Source organism: Mauremys reevesii, linkage group 7 (genome assembly GCF_016161935.1).
Source record: "Mauremys reevesii isolate NIE-2019 linkage group 7, ASM1616193v1, whole genome shotgun sequence".
NCBI lineage: Eukaryota > Metazoa > Chordata > Testudines > Geoemydidae > Mauremys > Mauremys reevesii.
The window spans coordinates 46,207,024-46,231,049 of record NC_052629.1 but is presented as its reverse complement, the minus strand read 5'-3'; the positions used below and the strand labels follow the sequence as shown (position 1 = coordinate 46,231,049).

The following is a 24,026-nucleotide window of genomic DNA, read 5'->3' as shown; positions in this document are numbered from 1 at the left end:
ATGCATATGTGCTTGAAAATTTCAGTGACAAGTGTACTTTCCATGTTTACATTTACAGTTAGTGCTGTAGATGAACATTGTTAATAGGGCTGTCAAGTGATTAAAAAAATTAATCATGATTAATCACGGCATTAAACAATAATAGAATATGATTTATTTAAATATTTTTGGATGTTTTCTACATTTTCAAATATATTGATTTCAATTACAATACCGAATACAAAGTGTACAGTGCTCACTTTATGTTTATTTTCTATGACAAATATTTGCACTGTAAAAAACAAAAGAAATAGTATTTTTCAATTCACCTAATACAAATATTGTAGGTAGGAGATAATGCTGCCCGCTTCTTGTTTATAGTGTCACCTGAAAGTGAGAACAGACGTTTGAATGGCATTGTTGTAGCTGGCGTCACAAAATATTTATGTGCCAGATGTGCTAAAGATTCTTAGGTCCCTTCATGCTTCAACCACCATTCCAGAGGACATGCATCCATGCTGATGACGGATTCTGCTTGATAACGACCCAAAGCAGTGCAGACGGACGCATGTTCATTTTCATCATCTGAGTCAGATGCCACTAACAGGTTGATTTTCTTTTTTGGTGGTTCGGGTTTTGTAATTTCTGCATCAGAGTGTTGCTCTTTTAAGACTTCTGAAAGCATGCTCTACACCTCATCCCTCTCAGATTTTGGAAGGCACTTCAGATTCTTAAACCTTGGGTTGAGTGCTGTAGTTATCTTTAGAAATCTGAGATTGGAACCTTCTTTGTGTTTTGTCAAATCTGTAGTGAAAGGTTCTTAAATCAAATAACATGTCATCATCCTAGACTACCATAACACAAAATATATGAGGAGATATACAATTCTCTTCCAAGGAGTTCAGTCAGAAATTTAATTAATGCATTTTTTTAAACAAGCACGATCAGCATGGAAGCATGTCCTCTGGAATGGTGGTCGAAGCAAGAAGAGGCATATGAATGTTTAGCATACCTGGCACGTAAATACCTTGCAGTGCCAACTACAAAAGCGCCATGCGAATGCCTTTTCTTACTTTCAGGTGACATTGTAAATAAGAAGCGGGCAGCATTATCTCCCATAAATGTAAACAAACTTTTTTCTCTTAGCGATTGGCTGAACAAGAAGTAGGACTGGGTGGATGTATCAGGGTTCACAACCTGCCCCTCTTCCTGGGGCCCGGGATAAAGCCTAAAAAAGGGGAAAGGAACTTAATCCCATTGCAGCCTTAGTATGAACTAGTCTTTAAAACTGACAAAATGATTTATCCATAATTAGGGATTAAGCTGTTAAGATAAAAGCTTCTAAGTAACAGAAGTGCTAAACAGTATGTTACATTTTTAAAATATGGTGGGTACTGTTTTAATTTTTGCACTTACAATTAGATCAACTTCTGCATGAAATACCCTATTGAAAACACACAAGTGGTGCTCCTTATATTCCATTATGTTGCACTCAAAACAAACTAGTCCTGGGTTAATAAAAATTGTTTTCATTTCAAATTAGGATTTAATTCCAGATGGTAGGGCTATTTGTGTTTCTTTCAGTGGTTTAACGTGAAAGATGGTCTTGTGGTTAAAGCATAGTATTGGAAGTTAGGAGAGCTAACTTTCTTTCCTGCACCACTCCGAAAAAGCCTGTGCACCTTCTTAAATGGCTTTCTGATCCTACTAACTCACAATTCAGGATTGCTCTCTTACAGGTAATTTTTCCCAACATCCCTTTAGAGCTACTGCTCTTTGGCTCTGCAAAATATAAATGAACCATTTTTAAACAGTATACTCAAAATTGCCAACCATAAGTATTCAAAGATTGATGCAGGCCCTAAAACCTCATGAAATTAGCTTAAAAATTATAAGATTTTTAAAAATAAACTCTAGCTAGTCTTATTATCTTTTTAATTTTTGAGACTTTAGGGCTCATATTTTCAAGCTTTTCTCTGCAGCCAGGCAGGCTAAAATTCTATTTAACTGCAATAATACCCCAACTGTACGAATGTGCCATATCACAAACAGGAAGAGGAAAATGTATCCCTGATTGTTTTGTTTTAGGGAAACTGCTGGTATCATGTTACTATATTTCTATAAATATGTTGTGGGCTCCTAGAGCCCAGGCTATGCTTTCGTTGTTCTATCTCTAACTATAAAACATAGCCATGCTAATTACCAGTTATCACAGACTGGTTCTATAATGGGATGTGATATCATGTAAGAACACAGTATCATAGCAAGAAATGTCACAGTTAGGAATCACACTTCCGCAAAAAGCGTCAGCTGCTGTACTTCAGCAAAATATCTGGTAGCACCTCCAGGTCAGATCTTGCAATGAGCGAAGTGAAGTCCCTTTAAGTCACTGGGGCTCTGCATGAACATGAGTCTGCTCAAGTGCTGATCAGGGCCTAAATTTGCTTCTATGAATAGAAGAAAATGCATGAAGAAAATTAGTACAGAAACCACTGTAAATGGATACAACATATAGATTTTGCATGAGATCTTGTATTCTATTGATATAATATGAAAAACAGAACAGTCAAGGAGACTGAAATCCAAGAATTCCTGAGTGACAATTCAGGCTTTGCCAAAAACTCAATAAGTAGCCTTCTTCATGTCACTTAATGTCTCTCTCTCTCCAGCTGTGAAATGGGAAAAACATTTTGCCCACCTCAAAAGTATGTTCAGGATTAATCATTAATGTTCATATATTTAAAGCACTCTACAAGTGAGACCAAGAAAAGCAAGTGTAAGCACTCAATAAGAGGGTTATTATTGTTATTAAAAACTCTTAGTTATGAAAAGGGACTGTTTGATATCTTGAATTTGTGAAAAGTTTTTTCATAACGAGATGGACAAAGTTGTGTGGGATTTGTTCTGTTTGTTTGTTCGTTTTGTATTAGGATTTCGAGTTTAATAGAAGACCATCAAAAAGTTTGGAGGTGATACATAAAATGGATTTCATTGCCAACTTGTTTCTTATTTTTTCCAATATATAGTGTCATCTCTCTCATGTGAATTAAAATATTGTACTGGGAATCTTCTATGGTTTCTTTATATTTGTCTTCCTATATGACTTAAATTAGTAGTCTTATTGTAATGTATTATCTATCTTGAGTCTCAAACATCCTACAAAATAAAATATTATCTTAAGAGAAATTACATTTAACTGTGATCTGCCTTTACCTTTAAAAATGTCTTTAAATGTAAATTCTGCTTTCCACTAGGGACAGTGTTTCCATGAGAACAAATGCAAAATAAATCCTTTTCTTCAGAAAAGGTTATGGGGGCTGGGGGCAGGTAGTCCTTTTGTTAAAGAATATATAATGTGGAGATATACCTATCTCATAGAACTGGAAGGGACCCTGAAAAGTCATTGAGTCCAGCCCCCAGCCTTCACTAGCAGGACCAAGTACTGATTTTTCCTCAGATCCCCAAGTGGCCCCCCTCAAGGATTGAACTCACAACTGGGGGTTGAAGCAGGTCAATGTGCAAACCACTGAGCTATCCCTCCCCCCATTTTCCCTCTTAAGCACACAGTAATTGTATGAAATAAAATGTAGTATGCAACCTACAGAATCACTGAATATAGTTACATCTAACAGTAAGTACAATAATGTTTAATTCTTTCGGGGAGGGATCTTTGTGAGATGTTATCAAATACCTTGTTTGCAGTAAGGAGTGATATTGTATATTAGTTCAACATAAGTGCTGGGAACTTAAGCCCCCAATCCTGCATTATACACTGGGTGATGCAGAATCCTACAGAACTCAATTGAAGCAAATGGGGGCACAAGGCTCTGCTTGCATAGAACAGCTTACAGAACTGGAGCCTAAATTTTAATCTTCCCATGACTTCTTACATCTTGAAACTTCAATGTTGAAGTCAGCCTTGTTAGTCGCAACACTGGATATGTTTCCTTATTTGAAGTGCGTATAAATGAAGAGCTAGATTGCTGTTTTCATTTCATGCATGTTTCTAGAAGAATCCTAAACCATTAAAAAAAATTAGTTTCAGAGGCAGTATGTTAAATGATGCAACAACCACATTCCTCTATCCCCATTTTTGTGCAAGTTATCCCTTGCAATCCTGAGTTACAGTTTAAATTGACCTTTTATTCTGTAACCACCATAGTTTTTAATCCCAAAGTCCTTAAACAAGGATTGAAAGCGTAACAATTTCTATGGGAGTATTGAGTTCTCAGATACTGGCTTCCAGCTTTCTGAGCTATGAAACTTTAAGCTTATAAGGGAAATATAGTCAAAACTTGAAATACTTAATTTCTGTTAAACTAATTTTGTGCCTCATTTACCAACTCCAGCCATTTGGCTTTGTTTCTATGTATTGTTTTTGAAAGGTGTTTTTTAATAAAAAACATAATGGTGAGACCTGTGCTTATATGGTAGTGAAACTAACAGTGCCTGAACTGGGTTTGTTGTGATGGGTAGATGAGGCAATCTGGCACTCATTAGTGGGATGAAAATAATTTTTTTCACTTACATTGCAACTTTCTTCTAAAGTCAGTGGTTTATGAGCACTAATTAAGCCACTTCCCAGCTGCTCCAAGGTAGATATTATCCCCATTTAACAAATCTTGAAGTTGTTTCTGTTGCAGATAGTGGCACTGAAGGTTAAATGACTTCCCCAAAGTCAGTTAATGGAAAAGGTAGGAAGATAACGGAATCTCAACTTCCAGTCCTCTGCTTTAATCACTAGGCAACACATTCAGCAGAAGCAGTATTTATTTTAAAGTTTTTGCCATAGTGCTGTTAAATGCTAGTGGGACAATGAAACATGAGCACTCCAAATTGCTGTAGGGAAATTTCAGTTTAATATGGATATAAGCAGAACTCCCTTTGCAACTTCTACCACGCAAAAGGCACTGCATAAACTAGGTTTTAAAATAATTATTCAACAATCTTAATCCTCAGATTAAATTTCTCTGCACAGCACTGTCCTCCTGTGTCTTGTACTGGGCTGCGGACATTAACACTTAATATTGCATCTAACATATATATAGGTGCCACTGTGGATTGGTCAGGACCTTAGCGAGGCTTTCACTTCAAGGTGTGAATTTTACCCAGGTGTATGGTAGAGCTACATCAAATTACCATCTGCCAGCCCATGTATATGGTGTATACGAAACAAACTGATGGATTTGATTAAATTTCTGTCTCCAAGCATCAGCACAAACAAGTGGCACCCATGACTGTCCTACCAGAGTAAGCAGCCCTAAATGAGCTCTGACAAACACATATCCCCTGCCCCCGCAGGCCTGTAAGTCAGGGTTTCTATTTGTAGTGGAGCACAGGAAAGCTTGCACTGTCAGTGCTGTCCTGCAATTCTTGAGACCAGAGGGCTTCAATCTCCAAGGGTGTGATTCTGCAACCAAATTTTACCATTTAAAAGTACTCACTCATATGGATGGCATTTGACCTGTCTTTTGTAGGACAAAGCAGGGAAAGCCCATTTTATATCAGGCAGAGAAACTCTGAACATAGGCAAAGCACACTTGCTAGATAGGGCTTCCAAGAGCCCTGCCTATAAATTCTTAATGACCTCTTCTCTCCTTCCTTGTCGTAAACCATTCTGACTGTTCTGTAACCTACCAACCTTAATATTCTATCTTCAACACAGCTATTCTGTCCTTCCAACCCAATCGCTGATGGGTAGGACTCTAAGCAGGTGAAGTCAAAAAGTAAGTATATTGAAGTGGGTAGGAACTATACAGAAAATACAAAAAGGGAATGGAACAGTACTCATCTACTCACAGTTTAATGTCATCTCAACTTCCATTCCAAAAGAAAATATGTGGGAAGAAGGTGAATATCCTTTCCTCCTCTCAGTTCTGAATTTCATTATACTTCACTGCCTTCCTCATGCACCTGCTTGAAAGGTATTGCACATGCATGAGAGAGGTGGCCTGAGTTTTCCTTTCAAAATCAGATAAGGCTCATGGTATTTCCGGAGAAAGGAGAATGATACAATCCTGGCTACAAAGGCAAGGAAGAAAGAAAACTATACAGTACTGACTACGGGGTGCAAGGGGAAGATAAATGATACCACATGGGTAGTAGTGGAGAAGGGAATGATACAGTTCTTGGTGTAGGGTGTTTTGAATATAGCAAATTATGATACAGCCCTATCTGGGGGCTGGATGATGTGAGAATAGAGACCTGTGCAGATATCAGGGCATCTGTCACTGCTGTTCCTTCTTTCTAAATATAAGAACTGCCATAGTGGGTTAGACCAGTGATTCATCTAATCTGGCATTCTGTCTCCCATACAGGCCTGGGCCAGAAGTTGCAGAGAAAGGTCCAAGAAAGAGCAGGGTGGACAACTATGGAATAAATTGTGACTAGAGAACATGTCTTCCTAATTCATCAATTAGTGGCTGCTTTATTCCCTGAAGAATGAAGTGATTATAACATTTCTTAAAGAAATTATATTCTTAGTCTCACATTTGTTTCAATTTAGTATCTCCCTATTCTTATATTGGGAGAGGGGGGTAAATAGTAGCTCCGAGATTACCTTTTCTAGACCATTATTTTCTATGTCTCTATCATATCCCTTCTTAACCATTTCCTATCAGAACTAAGTGGTGTCAATTTCTTCTCATATAGAAATGTATTATCAGCCTCTGAACTCCTTCTGTTTCTGCTATTAGAAATAGGGTGATCAAAACTGACATGTTCCAGGTTAGGGCACACCAACTAGCTATAAGATGGCATAACAAGTTCAGTATCATAACTTGGCATAACAAGTTCAGCTGCGAACAGAGGAGAAACAAACAGAGGGAGCTTGTCTGTGGGGAGTTCCCACAGTCTTTTGCCTTTCAGGCTTCTGTGATCAGTAAATACAACATCTGAAGAGGCTCTTAGAAGGAAGACAACATGGATAGTAAGCGATCCGCTGTTGTGACCTGCACAGCGTATGCTGTGTTTGTCTTTCTTCCAGAGAATAGAAGCGACTTCGTCTGTAAGAAGTGCAAGCTGATCTCCATATTGGAAGAGAAGGTTAAAGGACTAGAGACGCAAGTATCAACCCTGTGTTGCATGAGAGAAAATGAAGACTTTCTGGATAGAAGTCAGTGTTTGGTCCTGCAGGCACAGCATGCTAAAGAATCAGAGAGAGCAGTGCAGAACAGGGAAGAAAATTAGCAGCATGTGACCTCCAGAAGAAGAAAGAGGAGAACTCATGTACTCCCAATGCAGATCGAGGTAAGAAACCATTTTCAGGCTCTCTGCACAGCTACTATGGCGGAGAATGGTTTGGAAGAGTCATCTGAAGGAAGGAATCAGAAGGCGACCCCATTGACCAGAAGGCATGGGATACATTGTCCTAGGGATGGGGATTCCACGACCACCACTTCCAAGAGGAGGAGATGGGTGGTGCTGGTCAGTGACTCCCTCCTAAGGTGGACGGAGTCATTCATCTGCCCTCCAGACTGGGAAACTCGAGAAGTGTGCTGCTTGCTTGGAGCTAGAATTCAGGATGTGACGTAGTGTCTACTGAGACTGATCAAGCCCTCGGACTGCTACCCCTTCCTACTTCTCCCCACATGGGCACAATGACACTGCCAAGAATGACTTTGAGTGGGTCACTGCAGACTATGTTGCTCTGGGAAGAAGGATAAAGGAGTTTGAGGTGCAAGTTGTGTTTGCATCCAGCCTCCCTGTTGAAAGAAAAGGCCCAGGTAGGGACCATCTAGTTGTGGAAGTAAATGTGTGGTTGCGCAGGTGGTGTCGGAGAAAGGGCTTTGGATTCTTCGACCATGGCAAGTTGTTCCAGGAAGAGTGATTGCTAGGAAGAGATGGGATCCACCTAATGAAGAGAGGGAAGAGCATCTTCGCAATCAGGCTTGCTAGCCTAGTGAGGAGGGCTTTAAACTAGGTTAGCTAGGGGATGGAGACCTAAGCCCTGAGGTAAGTGGGGAAGTGGGATACCAGGAGGAAACACAAGGAGGAGGGTGCAACAGGGGAGGCCTCTTGAAAGTAGGGCAATTGGCTAATTATCTTAGGTGCCTGTACATGAATGCAAGAAGCCTGGGAAACAAGCAGGAAGAATTGGAAGTCCTGGCACAGTTAAGGAATTATGATGTGATTGGAATAACAGAGGCTTGGTGCGGTAACTCACATGACTGGAACACTGTCATGGATGGGTATAAACTGTTCAGGGAGGACAGGTGGGGGAGAAAAGGTGGAGGAGTTGCACTGTATGTACGAGAGCAGTATGATTGCTCAGAGCTCCAGTATGAAACTGGAGAAAAGCCTATTGAGAGTCTTTGGGTTAAGCTTAGAGACGAGAGCAACAAGGGTGATGTTGTAGTGGGATGATGAGGTAGACGAGGCTTTCTTTGGACAACTAACAGAAATTTCCAGATCGCAGGCCCTGGTTCTCATAAGGGACTTCAATCACCTTGACATCTGCTGGGAGAGCAATACGGCAGTGCACAGACAATCCAGGAAGATTTTGGAGAGTGTTGGGGACAACTTCCTGATGCCAGTGCTATAGGAACCAATTGGGGACCGTGCTTCTTGACCTGCTGCTCACAAACATGGAAGAATTGGTAGGGGAAGTAGAAGTGGGTGGCAAGCTGGACAGCAGTGACTGAGATGGTTGAGTTCAGGATCCTGACAAAAGGAAGAAAGGAGAGCAACAGAATATGGACTTCAGAAAAGCAGATTTTGACTCCCTCAGGGAACTGATGGGCAGGATCCCCTGGCAGGCTAATATCAGGGGGAAAGGAGTCCCAGAGAGCTGGCTTTATTTTCAAGTCTTATTGAGGGCGCAGGAGCAAACCATCCTGATGTGCAGAATGAATAGCAAATATGGCAGGCGACCAGCTTGGCTTAACAGTGAAATCTTAGGTGGGCTTAAACACAAAAAGGAAGCTTACAAGAAGTGGAAACTTGGACAGATGACTAGGGAGGAGTATAAAAATAATGCTCAAGCATGCAGGGGTGTAATCAGGAAGGCCAATGCACAACTGTAGTTGCAGCTAGCAAGGGATGTGAAGGGTAACAAGAAGGTTTTCTACAGGTATGTTAGCAACAAGAAGGAGGTCAGGGAAAGTGTGGGACCCTTACTGAATGGGGGAGGCAACGTAGTGACAGATGATGTGGAAAAAGCTGAAGTACTCAATGCTTTTTTTTTTTTGCCTCAGTCTTCACGGACAAGGTCAGCTTCCAGACTGCTGCACTGGGCAGCACAATATGGGGAGGAGGCGAGCAACTCTCAGTGGTGAAAGAACAGGTTAAGGACTATTTAGAAAAGCTGGACATGCACAAATCCATAGGGCCGGATGCAATGCATCGGAGGGTGCTGAGGAAGTTGGCTGATGTGATTGCAGAGCCATTGGCCATTATCTTTGAAAACTCGTGGTGATTGGGGGCGGTCCTGGACGATTGGAAAAAGGCAAATACAGTGCCCATCTTTAAAAAAGGGAAGAAGGAGAATCTGGGGAACTACAGACTTGTCAGCCTCACTTCAGTCTCTGGAAAAATTGTGGAGCAGGTCCTCAAAGAATCCATTTTGAAGCACTTGGAGGAGAGGAAGGTGATCAGGAACAGTCAACATGGATTCACCAAGGGCAAATCATGCCTGACCAACCTGATTGCCTTCTATGATGAGCTAACTGGCTCTGTGGATATGGGGAAAGCGGTGGACATGATTTACCTTGATTTTAGCAAAGCTTTTGATACGGTCTTCCACAGTATTCTTGCCAGCAAGTTAAAGAAGTATGGCTTGGATGAACGGACTATACAGTGGATAGAAAGCTGGCTAGATCGTCGGGCTCAATGGGTAGTGATCAATGGCTCAATGTCTAGTTGGCAGCCGGTATCAAGCTGTCCAGGCAAAGGGGAGGAGGCTTGGATACACTCAATGAAGCCACACCAGATGCATAAGTATAATCAGTTTTATTGCCAAAGTATAACAAGCTTCCCAGCCTTCACACGTTACTAAATACGTGCTTTCAAGCAAGCAAGCAAGAATCAATGCTTACGCCTCTTCTGCTGTGGGCAGTCCCGGACCCTCCAGCCTTGTCCCTGAGGGCTCGTAGCAGGCGCTGCTCTAGCGTGGGGAATTTCTGGGCACCCGCAAGGCCAGGGTCCGCAGATGAGACTGTTCATCTAAAGCAATTCGCATAGCCATTTTTAATCATCATCTCCTTCTAAGGGGTGGGAGGTGGTATTCACCCACAAGCAGGCTCTGGCAGGAAACAATGCTGTTTTTTATTCCCACACTTCACAGTCTTGGGCCTCGCTTATTTCTTCACTTATTTATCCAGTCAAAGCCAGTTCACTACTAGCTCCCCACAAACCATTCTGTAACATCAGCCCAAGGTAACTTGTGGTCAGCCCCAACACAAGTGGAATGCCCCAGGTCCATCCTGGGGCCGGTTTTGTTCAACATCTTCATTAGCGATCTGGTGATGGGATGGATTGCAATCTTCATTCATAGGTCATGTTTTCTAGACTTTTAATCATTTTTGTTGCTCTTCTCTGGACTTTCTCCAATTTGTTCACATCTTTCCTGAAATGTGGTACTCAGAACTGGACACAATATTTCAGCTGAGGCCTAATTAGCATGGAGTAGAGCAGAAGAATTGCTTCTCCTGTCTTGCTTACACTCCTGCTAATACACCTCAGAATGATGTTTGCTTTTTTGCAAGTGTTACACTGTTGATTCATATTTAGCTTATGGTCCACTATGACCCCCAGATCCTTTTCTGCAGAACTCCTTTTTAGGCAGTCATTTCTCATTTTGTATGTGTGCAACTGATTGTTCCTTCCTAAGTGGAGTACTTTATGTTTGACCTTATTGAATTTCATCCTATTTACTTCAGACCATTTCTCCAGTTTGTCCAAATCATTTTGAATTTTAATCCTATCCTCCAAAGCACTTGCAACCCCTCCCAACTAGGTATTGTCCGCAAACTTTATAAGTATATCCTCTATACCATTATCTAAATCGTTGATGAAAATATTGAACAGAACCCGACCCAGAACTGATCCCTGTGGGACCCCACTCATTATGTCCTTTCAGCATGACTGTGAACCATTGATAATTACTCTCTGGGAATGGTTTTCCAACCAGTTTTGCCATGTGAGACAATATAAAAAGATTTACTGAAATGAAGATATACCACATCTACCACTTCCCTCCTATCCACAAGGCTTGTTACCCTGTCAAAGAAAGCTATCAGGTTGGTTTGACACTATTTGTTCTTGGCAAATCCATGCTGACTGTTACTTATCACCTTATTATCTTCTAGATGTTTGCAAATTGATTGCTTAATTATTTGCTCCGCTATGTTTCTAGGTACAGAAGTTAAGCTGACTGGTCTGTAATTCCCCGGGTTGTCCTTATTTCTCTTTTTATAGATGGGCACTATATTTGGCCTTTTCCAATCTTCTGGAATCTCTCCCATCTTCCATGACTTTTCAAAGATAATCGCTAATGGGTCAGATATCTCCTCAATCAGCTCCTTGAGTATTCTAGGATGCATTTCATCAGGCCCTGGTGACTTGAAGACATCTAACTTGCCTAAGTAATTTTTAACTTGGTCTTTTACTATTTTAGCCTCTGAGCCTACCTCATTTTAACCGATATTCACTATGTTAGATGTCCAATCACCACCAATGTTCTTGGTGAAAGCTGAAACAAAGAAGTCATTAAGCCATTTCCACATTTTCTGTTATTATTTTCCCCTCTCATTGAGTAACGGGCCTACCATGTCCTTGGTCTTCCATCTGCTATTGTGCTGTCCTTTCATTTAGGATTATGTTTTACTGAAGTTCCTCAGTCTTTTCTAGTCTTGGTTGTCTTAAATATCATCTGCACATGTTGTCACCTCACTGTTTGACACCTTTCCCCACATCATGAATAAACACCACCCTTTGTACCTAGAAGCACTGTACTATTAGTCTTTGTCCTGGTGAAAAATTTACCTTTTACTTCTACCTGTGACTTTTGTTTCTTAGTCAATTTCTAATCTGATTGTATATTACATCTCATTCTAGTACTCCTGGATTCCTTATAGTCCCTAAAAAAAAGATATTGTTAAAGGCTTTATGAAAAGCCTAATGTCAATCAATTTTTCTTCATCCATTATGTAGGTGGTCCATAAAATGTGGGCAGAACATTTGGGGGGGCATGTGGGGAGGGAGTGATACCTATCTCTGATCCCAGCTCTGCTCCACCCCGTGCCCAACTCTGCCCTCATTCCTTCTCCGCCCCCAGGCCAGCTCCACCTCTAGCCCTGGCTTCTCCCCCATCCCCCATTCTGCCCCAAGCTCCTCTGCTGAGGAAGCCTTGGCTATGCACTAATGGAGTGGGGGCATGGACAGATTCCATTAGTGGTAACAGGGGGGCATAACAGGAAAAGTTTGGCCCCCACTGCACTATTTAAATTACTACAATTATTTGAGCATGTTGACTGGAGGTACAATTTTATTTTACATGAACTATAATTGTTAAGGCCTATCATATAGTTTTGTTTTTTTAAAAAATAATTTCCTGTTTCAGCCAACTTTACTAGTACTAAAGCTAAACTCAGAGGCCTACATTTTAGGCTCTTTTGAAAGCCTTCAATCCTCTTGGATTAACAGCTGGTGACTTTGCTGTTTCATGGGTTTGTTCCAGGACCCTCCCTGTTTTGACATGTCTATTTTGTGACAGTACCTCCTCTTTATTACCTGAAAAAGGGTCACATACCTTTATCCTTTGAAAACTGATGCAAGGAAGTGATTTAGCTCCTTTGTTCTCTCTATGTCCTCAATTGCTCCTTGGTACTACAGGAGCCCTTCCGATAGTTTTAGGCTTCTTCCTGACAAGCTGAAATAATCTCACTTGTGTGTGCATTTTACATCTCAGTCTAACACTATGTTAAAGAGGAATTAGCTAGTTTGTGCTATAACTCGATGGTTGAATCATCATAGTTGAGCCTGTCCTTTCCTGCACTAGAAGTGGCTAGCTGGAGAAGTAATTTACGGTGTTGAAAAAAAATCAGTTTTAACTTTGCCCTGTGTTGACACTTGACCAGTTCACAGGCAGGTAGCTGGAAATGCCTCTGATTAGATCTGTCTCCCTCTCCCCCAACTAGGACTATAAGGCGGCTGCTGTTGTATCTGTGTCCCTGGGAGAGAGACTGATCCCCTCCCCCGCGCGGCCCTGTCCCGTCCTCGAGGCTGTGAAGAAAATGAGCAACCCCGCGGTGCCGGCCGGCCGGCCGCTGAACAGCGCGGGGTTCCAGACACCGGCTCAGGCGGGCGGAAGAGCTGTTACTACTCCCCGGCTCTTGCTGGGAACCATCAGAGCCTCCGCAGACTAAAGCCAGAAGGGCTCCGGACCCGCCCAGAGAGAGCTAGGCGCATGCGCTCGCTATATCAAGGGCCCTCCCCCTCGGACGTGAACACAGCGCATGCGCAACCCAACTAGCGTAGGGGCAGTGCCTTGTGTTGCCGCCAATCACGTCTTAGAGGCGAGGCCTGTTCCGAGCCTGGGAGTGGAGTGGAGTGGAGTGGGCGGGGCTGCAGGGCTAGGAAGGAAGGCGGAGGGGGAGAGGAGCTGTTTAGTGCCGGGCTCCGGGGTCGGGAGTTTCGCTGTTGTTGGTAGCGAGAGGCAGCAGCTACGTCGGCCAAGATGGTGTCGTGGATGATTTCCCGAGCGGTTGTGTAAGTGACTCCGGTGGGGACCGTGCTCAGAGCCCAGGTGTTTCCTTTTTTGTGTGGGGAGGGCTTGGCCTGGGGGTGGCTCGGGGGCTGGTGCCCACCGCTACCCTGCCGAGGCCCCTGCGCAGCTGGCGGGGGGCGGGGGGGTGCGGTTCAGCCGTGCGCCCCGGGGGCTGGTGTTAGCGTCTCCTTTGTGGCATCAAGGTGGGATGCGAAGGCCGCTGTGTGCCGCCGAAGCGCCGGCCGGTGGCCCCTCTGCTCCTGGGCCCGTGGCAGCGGGTGGCACTTATAGCCTGGTGTCCCCGGTTTGGCCCCTTGCCTGGTTGCTGTCACTTGACATTCGTGCGCTGCAGTAACTAGATAGCTTGGGGGGTGGGGAGCCGAGTCCTGGGGGATGGGCCCCCAGGGCTGTGTCTCCAGAGGGCTCCCTGCTTTGTTCGTGTAGGGGCTTTTGTCTGCCTGTCCTTCCAGCGGCTTAGTAACCCATGGAAACATTTTTGTCCTTCTCTGGGGGAGGGAACTCCAGTTATTAGGAAGAGACAGGTATTAGTAATGGGCAATTTGATCACTAGAAACATAGATAGCTGGGTATGCGATGACTGGGAGAAGCGCATGTTGACTTGCATGCCTGGTGCAAAGGTTGTAGATCCCTCGAGACACCTAGAGAGGCTTATGTGTAGTGCTGGGGAGGAGCCTGTGGTTGTGGTACACGTAGGTACCAGTGACATAGGGATGGATAGGAGAGAGGTCCTGGAGACCAAATTAAGGCTGCTAGGTAAGAGGTTGAAGTCCAGGGTCTCCATGGTAGCATTCTCTGAAATACTTCCAGTTCCACATGCAGGGCCAGTTAGGCAGAACTGCAGGGTCTCAATGTGTGGATGAGACAATGGTGTAGGGAGGAGGAATCTAGATTTATTAGGAACTGGGGAAACTTTTGGGAAAGGGGGATCTTATACAGGAAGATTGGACTCCACCTAAACCAAAATGGAACCAGATTGCTGGTGTTTAAGATTTTAAAAAGTGCTGTAATAGCAAGTTGGGGAGAGACTCAACCCTGCCTCTGGCCGATAGGTATCTATAGACTAAGATTCCAGGATTGCCACTCTGATACTTGTAAAGTCTGAGTGAGTGTGAAGTGATGGACAGAGCTATAAGCATGGTTCAGGGGTCTTTGAACCTGGTGATATTTTCAACAATCTTCACTGGGTTTTGAAGTTTATCCTACGATTTAAACAGCAGCCATTTTGACTTGTGGGGGGGTACTCAAGTATCAATGCTTCAAGAGTCCTAGACCATTGTGATAGTTATCAGAGATGTGTAACTAAACCAATCCCCCCATTGACTTTACAGCTACTTTGCATGTAACAACTTGATTGTAGTAGGGAGACTACACAGATGATGGAGTATTTGTTCCAACTGGCACACCTGTGTGAAAGGTTGGGGTTTTAGCTAATTAGTCTATAACATTACAACTTCAGACTTTGCTAAAAATCATAATTGTGTAAGCTATATCTGGTGAATTTATGGGGACAACTAGTTCCCTGACCACAATTGATATATGTACATACTAACTCAAGAGTAGCTTTGTGTGATACCAGAGCTTCTCTTACAATGTGATTGGCCGTTTTCCTCCCCCCTCTTTTATTAAAGTATACAATAGGCACGCAGCTTAAACATAAGTATTGTATTAAATAATAGCTACATTTCCATAATGTAATGCTTTTAATTAAAATAAAAAAAACACTCACCAAAGAAACTTAAGTGTTTCTAATAAGCATTTTGAACCCTGTGAAATTTAAGTAGTCCCACTACAGTTGTTCCTAAAAATTCTACACCATTCATCTTCATTAAAACTGTTACTGGACAAGTGTTTTAAACAGTTAACTGTTTTAATGAAGATGAATGGTGTAGAATTTTTAGGAATAACTGTAGTGGGACTACTTAAATTTCACAGGGTTCAAAATGCTTATTAGAAACACTTAAGTTTCTTTGAGTGTGGGTGGTTGTTTGTTTTTTTTTTTTCTTTCACGAGAACAAAATACAAGGGATGCTACTGATCCTGACAAAGGCGACTTTTGGTTATCACAGCATTTTCCTGAGAACCAATCCTATGTGACTACAGTGTTAATGGGATTTGGATATTAGCAACTGTCATGCTGCTTTTAGACAACTGTTTTTGTTTTGTTTTTTTGGGGGTGGGTGGGGAGATAGACCCCAGTCATAGGCAGGTTTGTTAGGTTGCAACTAAGGAAGGAAGCATTGCGACTTGCCCAGAGAGCTCAGGGAAAGGTCCATCCAACCCCAGTGCTTTCTGCCCTGGCTGCATTCCTGCAAACCTGCCAGTGACCTCCTCCTCTCTCAGGCAATAATGGACTGTGGTGCCCAGTCCTTGCCCAACTGGGGAGTTTCTGGCAGTGTCCCAGTGCTGTGGACTGGGAGGGGAAGCAGCGGGGAGAGGCACTGCAGCCTGGATGCTGGGCCTTTCTACAGGGAGCAGGGGGTTCTGGAGGTCTGTAGAGCTGCATGATATCTCTAACTGCGCTATACAGGCTGTGTTCTACCCTGGCACTGGAGATCTGGGTATAGCATGTCCCATAGTCCTTCACCAACTGAAAATAAGTGATGGAGTAGAGGGTGGGAGGGGTGCTGAGTGAGTGTATGGCCATAAAAGATGAGGAAACAAATGTGAAGAAGGGAGATGTGCTGGTGTACTAGCTTTCCTGTGGATGCTCTCAGTACCAACAGTAAGCTGGCACTGAAGAGGATAAATTCTAAAAGTGAAAAAATTAGGCCTTTTACGTATTCAAATATTGACTGCTATATTGTAACGAAAATGCCAACACTCTGACCTAAATTGCTTAATAATCTCTCTCCATTTTAGAGAAAATGCTTTTCTCCATGAAGCGATATTTTTTTTGCTGTTTCTGCTGTAAATTATTTACAGCAATAGGCCTGAAGCTGAGGCTGTAAACTTTTTATTTGTTGTAAGGCAATTATTCCCATGTTGTTGAGCTTATTTCTCTGCTGTTGTCTTGTCCCTCATATTGGTTTCTGACAATTGTCCCTGTAACTTAAGCTTTATTTGTTTTGACAAACTTCACTGAACAAAGCCCCAAACTAACTGTTCAGTCTTCATAGGGGATGATCAAATGAGTCCAGAAAAATCTTTAGTCAATTTACCCAGTTTGCAAACAAATGTTGTAGTCAGAGATATTGCTAGTCAGTGTTTACATCACTGATGGCTAAAGTAGACTGTGACTGCAAGCATCCCTATTCATGCACCAGTCTTATGTACACATCCTAATGTCAAATGTGTAGCTAAGTGTGCAGTCACCTGCTTCCTTTTATTTCAGTTACTGCATTAGGTCACATAATTAATACAAAGCAATATAATGTTTGATAAGAACTTCAGTGGGTATAAAAGCAGAGTCAGCCATCTCCTGTAGTAGTTTAATGTATTGTTGAAAGCAACAGTCCTAGAATAACCATGGCTGAGAGCCTCAGTTTGTAATTATGACATGTGGCCCATAATGATAAAGCTGGGCATTATGTCTCACAAAATGACTGAATGTTGTACTTGGCACTTCTCTTATCCAGAGACTTAAAAGTAAATTGGTGCTACAGCAGCCTCTGAAAGAAGCAGTTTGTTATCCCCACTTTTCAGATTTTTATGGGAAGGAAGGGGAGAACTGAGGCAGTATGTAGTGTGAGTCTGCTCTTTACCTACTCTCCTTGAGAGGCTCAGATAATTTTTGTCTTTGCTGGGAAAAGGGGAGATGTTTAAAAGTACACGTCTTAGACCCCTCCATACTCTACCTGCCCCATTTCCTAGCTGCAGAGCCCTGACAAAGTGGCTATATCCACTGTCTCAGAAAGGTGGAGGCAGGAGGAGGGATGACTGCATCCAGGAGGGTAAACTAAGGGACTGTGAGGCAAGAGACCAGGTCCTGTGTGGGGCTAGGGGAGTGAAAACTGAAATGGAGTTGGGGAGGGAAGGGAGCTGGAGTGGGAAAGGGGGAAGTGGGTCAGGAGACGGTATGGGGCATGCTATAAGTAGGGCTCTACCAAATTCATGGTCCTTTTGGTGAACTTCATGGTCAAGGGATTTAAAAAATCCTAAATTTCATGATTTCAGCTATTTAAATCTGAAATTTCCCAGTGTTGTAATTATAGGGGTCCTGGTCCCCAAAAGAGTTGGGGGTGGGGTCACATTATAGTGGCCATTGCGGTATTGCTAGGCTAACTTCTGTGCTGCTGCTGCTGGCAGTGGTGCTGCCTTCAGAACTGGACAGCTGGAGAGCAGCAGCTGCAGGCCAGGAGCCCAGCTCTGAAGGCAGTGCAGAAGTAAGGGTTGCAATACCACAATCTCCCTAAAATAACCTGGTGACTCCCTTTTGCGTCAGGACCCCCAATTTGAGAAATGCTAGTCTCCCCAGTGAAACCTGTATAGTATAGGGTAAAAGCACACAAAAGACCAGACTTGATGGGGAGGGGAGACCAGATTTAATGATCTGTGACACATTTTTCATGGCCACGAATTTGGTAGGGCCCCAGCTATAAGAGGAGGCTTTCAGTTAAATGGTCTCCAGTCTTGGATTCCTTCCTGCTTCCTCTACTTTCACCCAACTCCCAGGCTTGCTCTGGCTCTTTGCCCTGATAAATTCCCTTTCTTGCTTCTTGATTTGCTCCTCTGCCCTACCCCTTCCCTCTCCCCCAGCCATGTTCTGCTGGACCCTGTTGTGTCGTTCCATTTCCAAACCGACAAAGTGGGAAAGATAAACATTGGTGCCCCTCAGCCAAACTGTTTATCAGGGCCTTGCAGAAGTTGAGTTTTCTAGTGTTTGAAAAGGAGAATAATGTAACTGAATTGGGTATGGTGCAGTTCCTATCTATACTATCTACATGAGCCTTCTATATTTTAAATAGACACACAAACAACTCCAGAAACCCTGGCTTTATTCATCCTGAGCAGCCGCCTGGAACAGCTGCCTTCATTGCTGTCCCTCCAGGTCTCCAACTGTTGTCCCAACTGCCATAGAACCTTTGCCTCCTGGCTGACCTTCTGCTCTCTGTTTGGTAGCCAGAAGAGCAATAGCAGATTCACCTACAGCAGACATCATGTGGCCCTCTGCCGATCTATTATCAGTCAGTGGATTTGCTATATTTGCACTTTGCCCCAAGTGTCTTTAAAACAAAACAAAAACCTAAAATTGTAGTTTCTCTAGACTTCAATTTCAGGAGACTCTTCTTATCTCAGAGTTAGTAAAATTACAGTGATATGTAGTGATTGCCAGGGCTGGAAGGAATAAGGTCAGAGCCAGGATTGGAGTACAGAGGCATCTGATAGTTCTGTGCTTCAACTGCTAGACCATGCTTTTGACTAATATGTGGATAGTCTTGAAAAATACTACAAGGGGTTAAAATAACTGGCCCATGTGCTGTCAGTGCTTTGACTAATCCTTCATGAAATATCTGAACTTGTCAACACAAATGCTTTATTATAGGACTGTCAATTAATCACAGTTAACTCATTTGATTAACTGAAATTAATTGCAATTTAAAATTTTAATTCTGATTAATCCCAGCTTTAATGGCACTGTTAAATAGAATACCAATTGAAGCTTATCTACATTTTCAAATATATTGATTTCAATTACAACACTGAATACAAAGTGTACAGTGCTCACTTTATATTATATTTTTTATTACAAATATTTACACTGCAAAAATGATAAACAAAAAAAGTATTTTTCAGTTCACCTCATACAAGTACTGTAGTGCAATCTCTGTATCATGGAAGTTGAATTTACAAATGTAGAACTGTTTTAAAAAAAACTGAGAAACAAGTTTGTTTACATTTGCAGGCGTTAATGCTGCTTGCTTTTTGTTTACAATGTCACCTGAAAGTGAGAACAGGTGTTTGCATGGCATTGTAGCTGGCATTGCAAGGTATTAACGTACCAGATGCGCTAAAGATTCATATGCCCCTTCATGCTTCGGTCATGCTGATGGCGGATTCTTTTTGATAATGATCCAAAGCAGTGCAGACCAACGATTGTTCATTTCATTATCTGAGTCACATGCCTAACAAGAAGTAGGACTGAGTGGACTTGTTTCTACATGTTTTGGTGACTTCTGCTGTTTAAAAACTTTTTTGTGATCTTGAACTATGAATCAAAGCATTCTTTCTCACTTGTAGGGTCTGAGCAATTATGACAATATATTATCTTCCAGTAACTGGTGTATATATACACAACTTTAAACTAAATTATCTATATACTAGCTGTCAGTTACAGCCTGGTGTGTCCACAGCTATTGTGCGTCCAGGGAGGGTGAAGTGTTCTCCTACAGGTTTTTGTATATGTATTGGCCACACCATCACCGGTTCATTCACCTGCACGTCCACCAATGTAATATACACCATCATATGCCCGCAATGCCCCTCTGCGATGTACATCGGCCAAACCGGACAGTCCCTACGGAAAAGGATAAATGGATACAAATCAGATATTAGGAATGGCAATATACAAAAACCTGTAGGCGAACACTTCACCCTAGCTGGACACACAATAGCAGATTTAAAGGTAGCCATCCTGCAGCAAAAAAGGCTTCAGGACCAGACTTCAAAGAGAAACTGCTGAGCTCCAGTTCATCTGCAAATTTAACACCATCAGCTCAGGATTAAACAAAGACTGTGAATGGCTTGCCAACTACAAAAGCAGTTTCTCCTCCCTTGGTTTTCACACCTCAACTGCTAGAAGTGGGCCTCATCCTCCCTGACTGAACTAACCTCGTTATCTCTAGCCTGCTTCTTGCTTGCATATATATACCTGCCCCTGGATATTTCCACTACATGCATCTGACAAAGTGGGTATTCACCCACGAAAGCTCATGCTCCAATACTTCTGTTAGCCTATAAGATGCCACAGGACTCTTCGCTGCTTTTACAGATCCAACTAACACAGCTACCCCTCTGATACTTGATACCATTAATACAGTAGACATAGCTTTACCTTTGCCTAGACACTATTGGAATTTTTCTGATAATAATTGACTTAAGTGTAGAAGATGGTGATAGATGTAGTGTATTACCTTCCAAAGTAGGATTGTTCTCCACATGGTCTTATTTTAAAAAAGTAAGGGTTTTTCTCAGTCCAGTTTTAAATATGTGATTTGACAAAAACCTGGTAGCTGTTTAATTATTTTGAAGGCATCTGAATGGCTCTGAGGGTAGATAATTCTCAGCTTCTGTCCACAATTCAGATGTGGCTCAGTCTGGTAGTGACACTTAGAACACTGACCAGTCACTGAATAGGTGAATGATGTTGGTGTCATCCATTGCTTAAAATGTGTGTCCACTTGACACACATTTTGCACTTTTCTGCATTTAACTGAGGTGACACACTGAGTTGCAACTCCATTCTTAGCTTTGCCATCTACAGTACTCTTAATACTGGTTTTAAACAAAATTTGTGGGAAATTGATGTTTGAATAGAAGTTTTGTTACTGATGATAAAAATACCCAGCATCACATAACACTTGAAATGCTGCTTGGTTTTGTTTTAAATTATATGTTTATATGTTTAAGTTTTGAAGAGAAGCTTGTACAAACAACTTTGGCTTGATGGTTTTCATTGTCTGCCCCAAATAAATGATTTATAATGTTGAGTTGTGTTAAACCTTTGGGAAGCATGACTAAGGTTTTTCTTGTTTGTCTCCTTGAATTTCCAAAGCCTGGAGCATAATACATTGTTTGAACGGAGGGTGCATGCTCTAAAGGGAAACAATATTGTCTAGTGATGAGAACAGAAAATTCAGAGACAAAAGACTTGGATTCTATTCACAGTTGTCCCTAACATGTGTGACCTTAAGTGAACTTGTCAGTGACTTGCCTTCTGTATCTCTTAAAAATTGGTTATTCTTTCTGTGGAGTGCAGTGCAATTTTTCTGATGTACAGCAAGAAGTGTAAAGAACGGTCTCCCCCTCCCACTTGCCCACCACTCTATATTGCTATCAAGAATATTGGAGCCTGAAATGGATCTAGAATGCTTCAGATAGCATAAGGAATAAAAATGGTTTCTCCATACAACACAGGGAGCTAGTAGTTTCATAGAGTAAGGCCAGAAAGGACCATTAGATCAGCCAGTCTGCTCTCGTGTATATAATATGTCCATACCTTTCACCTGGATACCACTATATTAAGCCAAAAAACTGAAGCTAAACTAAAATATTTCAGTCTTTGGGATAGTAAACTGCATGCTGCAGGAAGAGAATGGGTGAGAGTAATGGGACCAGTTACTCCTGAGGGAATTCTGCGCCTAAAAATTACGCGCACAGTATTTTAAAATTCTGAAAATCTCATTTGTCAGTTAAATGTGGCTCCATCATGGCAGTGGGGAACACAGGCCACTGGCTGCATTGAGGTGGGAGATTACCCTGAAGCCCCCATCTCCCCCAGTACAGGGACTTGGCAGTGAGGCTGCATCTGACCCTGACACAGTGCAGGGGCTGGACTTGCCCCAGAAACACCCTGGGGCTTTGTGCCAGGCACACCAGGTGTTGGATCCCACTGGGCTGAACCTGCCCACCAAGTGTGGAGGGGCTTAGTGTGTGTGTGGGGGGGTCCAGGTGTGGAGTGAGAGGTTTCTATGTGGGGCAGTTTGGGTGTGGGTGGCTCAGTGGGAAATCTGGAGGCACAGGGGCTCGTTGGGGATCCAGGAGAAGGTGGTTGGGGCACAGCGGGGGTTATGTCTGTATGTGGGGGAGTCTGGGTGCCAGGGGAGTGGTGCTTGGGGTAAGGGTCCAGGTGCAGCTGGTTGGTATCAGTGGAGTGGGGGTCTGGGTGTAGGGGGCTTGTTAGAGGAATCCAAGTGTAGGGGGTGGGGCTTGTCAAGGTGAGGGTTTGATGGGCCTGCTTAACCGGGGAGCCCCAGCTGCTGCTGAAGGGATGCCACATGCCAGGCTCCCAATTCCCCTCTCTTCCTCCATCCCCCTCTCCTTACTCCCACATTCCCCTACCCTATTCCACCCCTTCTTCCCTCCCTTGCCTCCCCCCTCCCCATTACCTAGCTCCACCGCAGGCACTCTGTTGCACAGAAACCAGGAAGGGTCCTAGCACACACAAGGGGAGCACGACTGGCACTAGATCCCAGGAGACTGCATTCGGCTGCAGAGTCACAGATGCAGCCTCCTTCAGCTGGGCAGCTCTGTACTTGCAGAAACGGGGTGGGGGGGGAAGTGGCTCATAACCCCGTGTGCCCCACATGCCTTGCCTCGCATCTGTTGGAGAGAGCAATCTCTCCCCAAAAACTGTGCCCATGGTTGTCGTCTTCCCCCCCCCCCCCCCCAATGGCTTCCCTTTGCTTCACTGCTGTTTTCTGCAGGGAAGCACAGGAATTCTGCAGGAGGGTGTGCGTTTTCTGTGGGCGCACAGTCAGACAGAATCCACCCAGGAGCGGAGCTAATGCTGGAGCGTAGTCATCTGCTCTGCAGCCCAGCACACCTTTTGCTAGGTCAAATGGTATTTTATAGCTGCTGCTTTGCCTATGTATCCTCTGGTGCTACATAAGGAACACTCTAGGGCTGGAAGCATGCTCAATGCAGTTCCCCATAGCAAACTGAGGGGCTGAAGCATGCTGGGACCAGATGGAGAATGGCTAAAGGTATACTGTGGGGGATGCTCTTGGTGTATATTCCATATTATAAACTGTGTTTAAATGCATGTGTCTCCCACATTTCAGATAGAAGAATACCAAAAACATTGTGTTGTGGCATGAAAGTGTGTTCCTAGTACAAAACAACACTCATGCATGTTCTGCTATCCAGAATATGCTTAACTGAGGTATATTTCAAGCTCACAAACACTTCCACACCTGTGGTGGAATAACTTACCTTTTGTAGTCTTATGTGAAGCCAACAACTAATATGCTAATACAGATATGTTTCGGGAACTTAAGGGTCTAAAGCCAAATCTGGTATCCAAATACCTCATGTGCATTTTGGATCTGGATGGCTTTTAATCCCTGATGAGCAAGTCCATAAAAACACGTCTCTAAAAGATGTGAATCTGTAACAAATAGCCCCTGTCCTATACATTTGCCATGGACAAGCTGTTTGATCTTTTAAAGGACAACTGACATTAGTCATGAATTCCAGAATTTACACTTGCCATGATAGAAACTTCAGATTTTGAAGACTATGAAAAAGAACATGAATGATACACTGCAAAGGGATTGCCAATGATCTTTAAATTAAAAAAAAAAAGTACTTGTGGCACCTTAGACTAACACATTTATTTGGGCATAAGCTTTTGTGGGCTAAAACCCACTTCATCAGATGCATG

At 42.9% G+C, this 24,026-nt stretch overlaps 1 protein-coding gene and 1 long non-coding RNA gene across 8 annotated transcripts in view; one reads left to right on the top strand and one right to left on the bottom strand.

Annotated features, from left to right (window-relative positions):
- Positions 1-679: 679 nt before the first annotated feature.
- On the bottom strand, positions 680-13,564 carry LOC120369376. 3 transcript variants are annotated; one of them, XR_005583125.1, is made up of 4 exons: positions 12,728-13,564; positions 5,779-5,895; positions 3,870-3,996; positions 680-2,426 (listed from the first exon to the last, which is right to left on the bottom strand). It is a non-coding gene; the product is annotated as an uncharacterized LOC120369376 (long non-coding RNA). The 3 variants fall into 3 exon arrangements; XR_005583124.1 differs by having other exon boundaries at positions 5,779-5,892; XR_005583126.1 differs by lacking the exon at positions 5,779-5,895.
- The window catches only part of REEP3 (receptor accessory protein 3), a 63,442-nt gene continuing 52,977 nt past the window's right edge, over positions 13,562-24,026 (top strand). For 3 of the 5 annotated variants that reach the window (XR_005583115.1, XM_039482627.1, XM_039482624.1), the window contains exon 1: positions 13,564-13,686. Coding sequence is in view for 2 of the 5 variants with exons in the window: in XM_039482628.1 (XP_039338562.1) it covers positions 13,655-13,686 (32 nt within the window). In the remaining 3 variants the exon portion in view is untranslated. Of the gene's footprint in view, positions 13,687-24,026 lie in introns of all 5 variants that reach the window. The other 2 variants (XM_039482628.1, XM_039482625.1) reach the window with 1 other exon arrangement.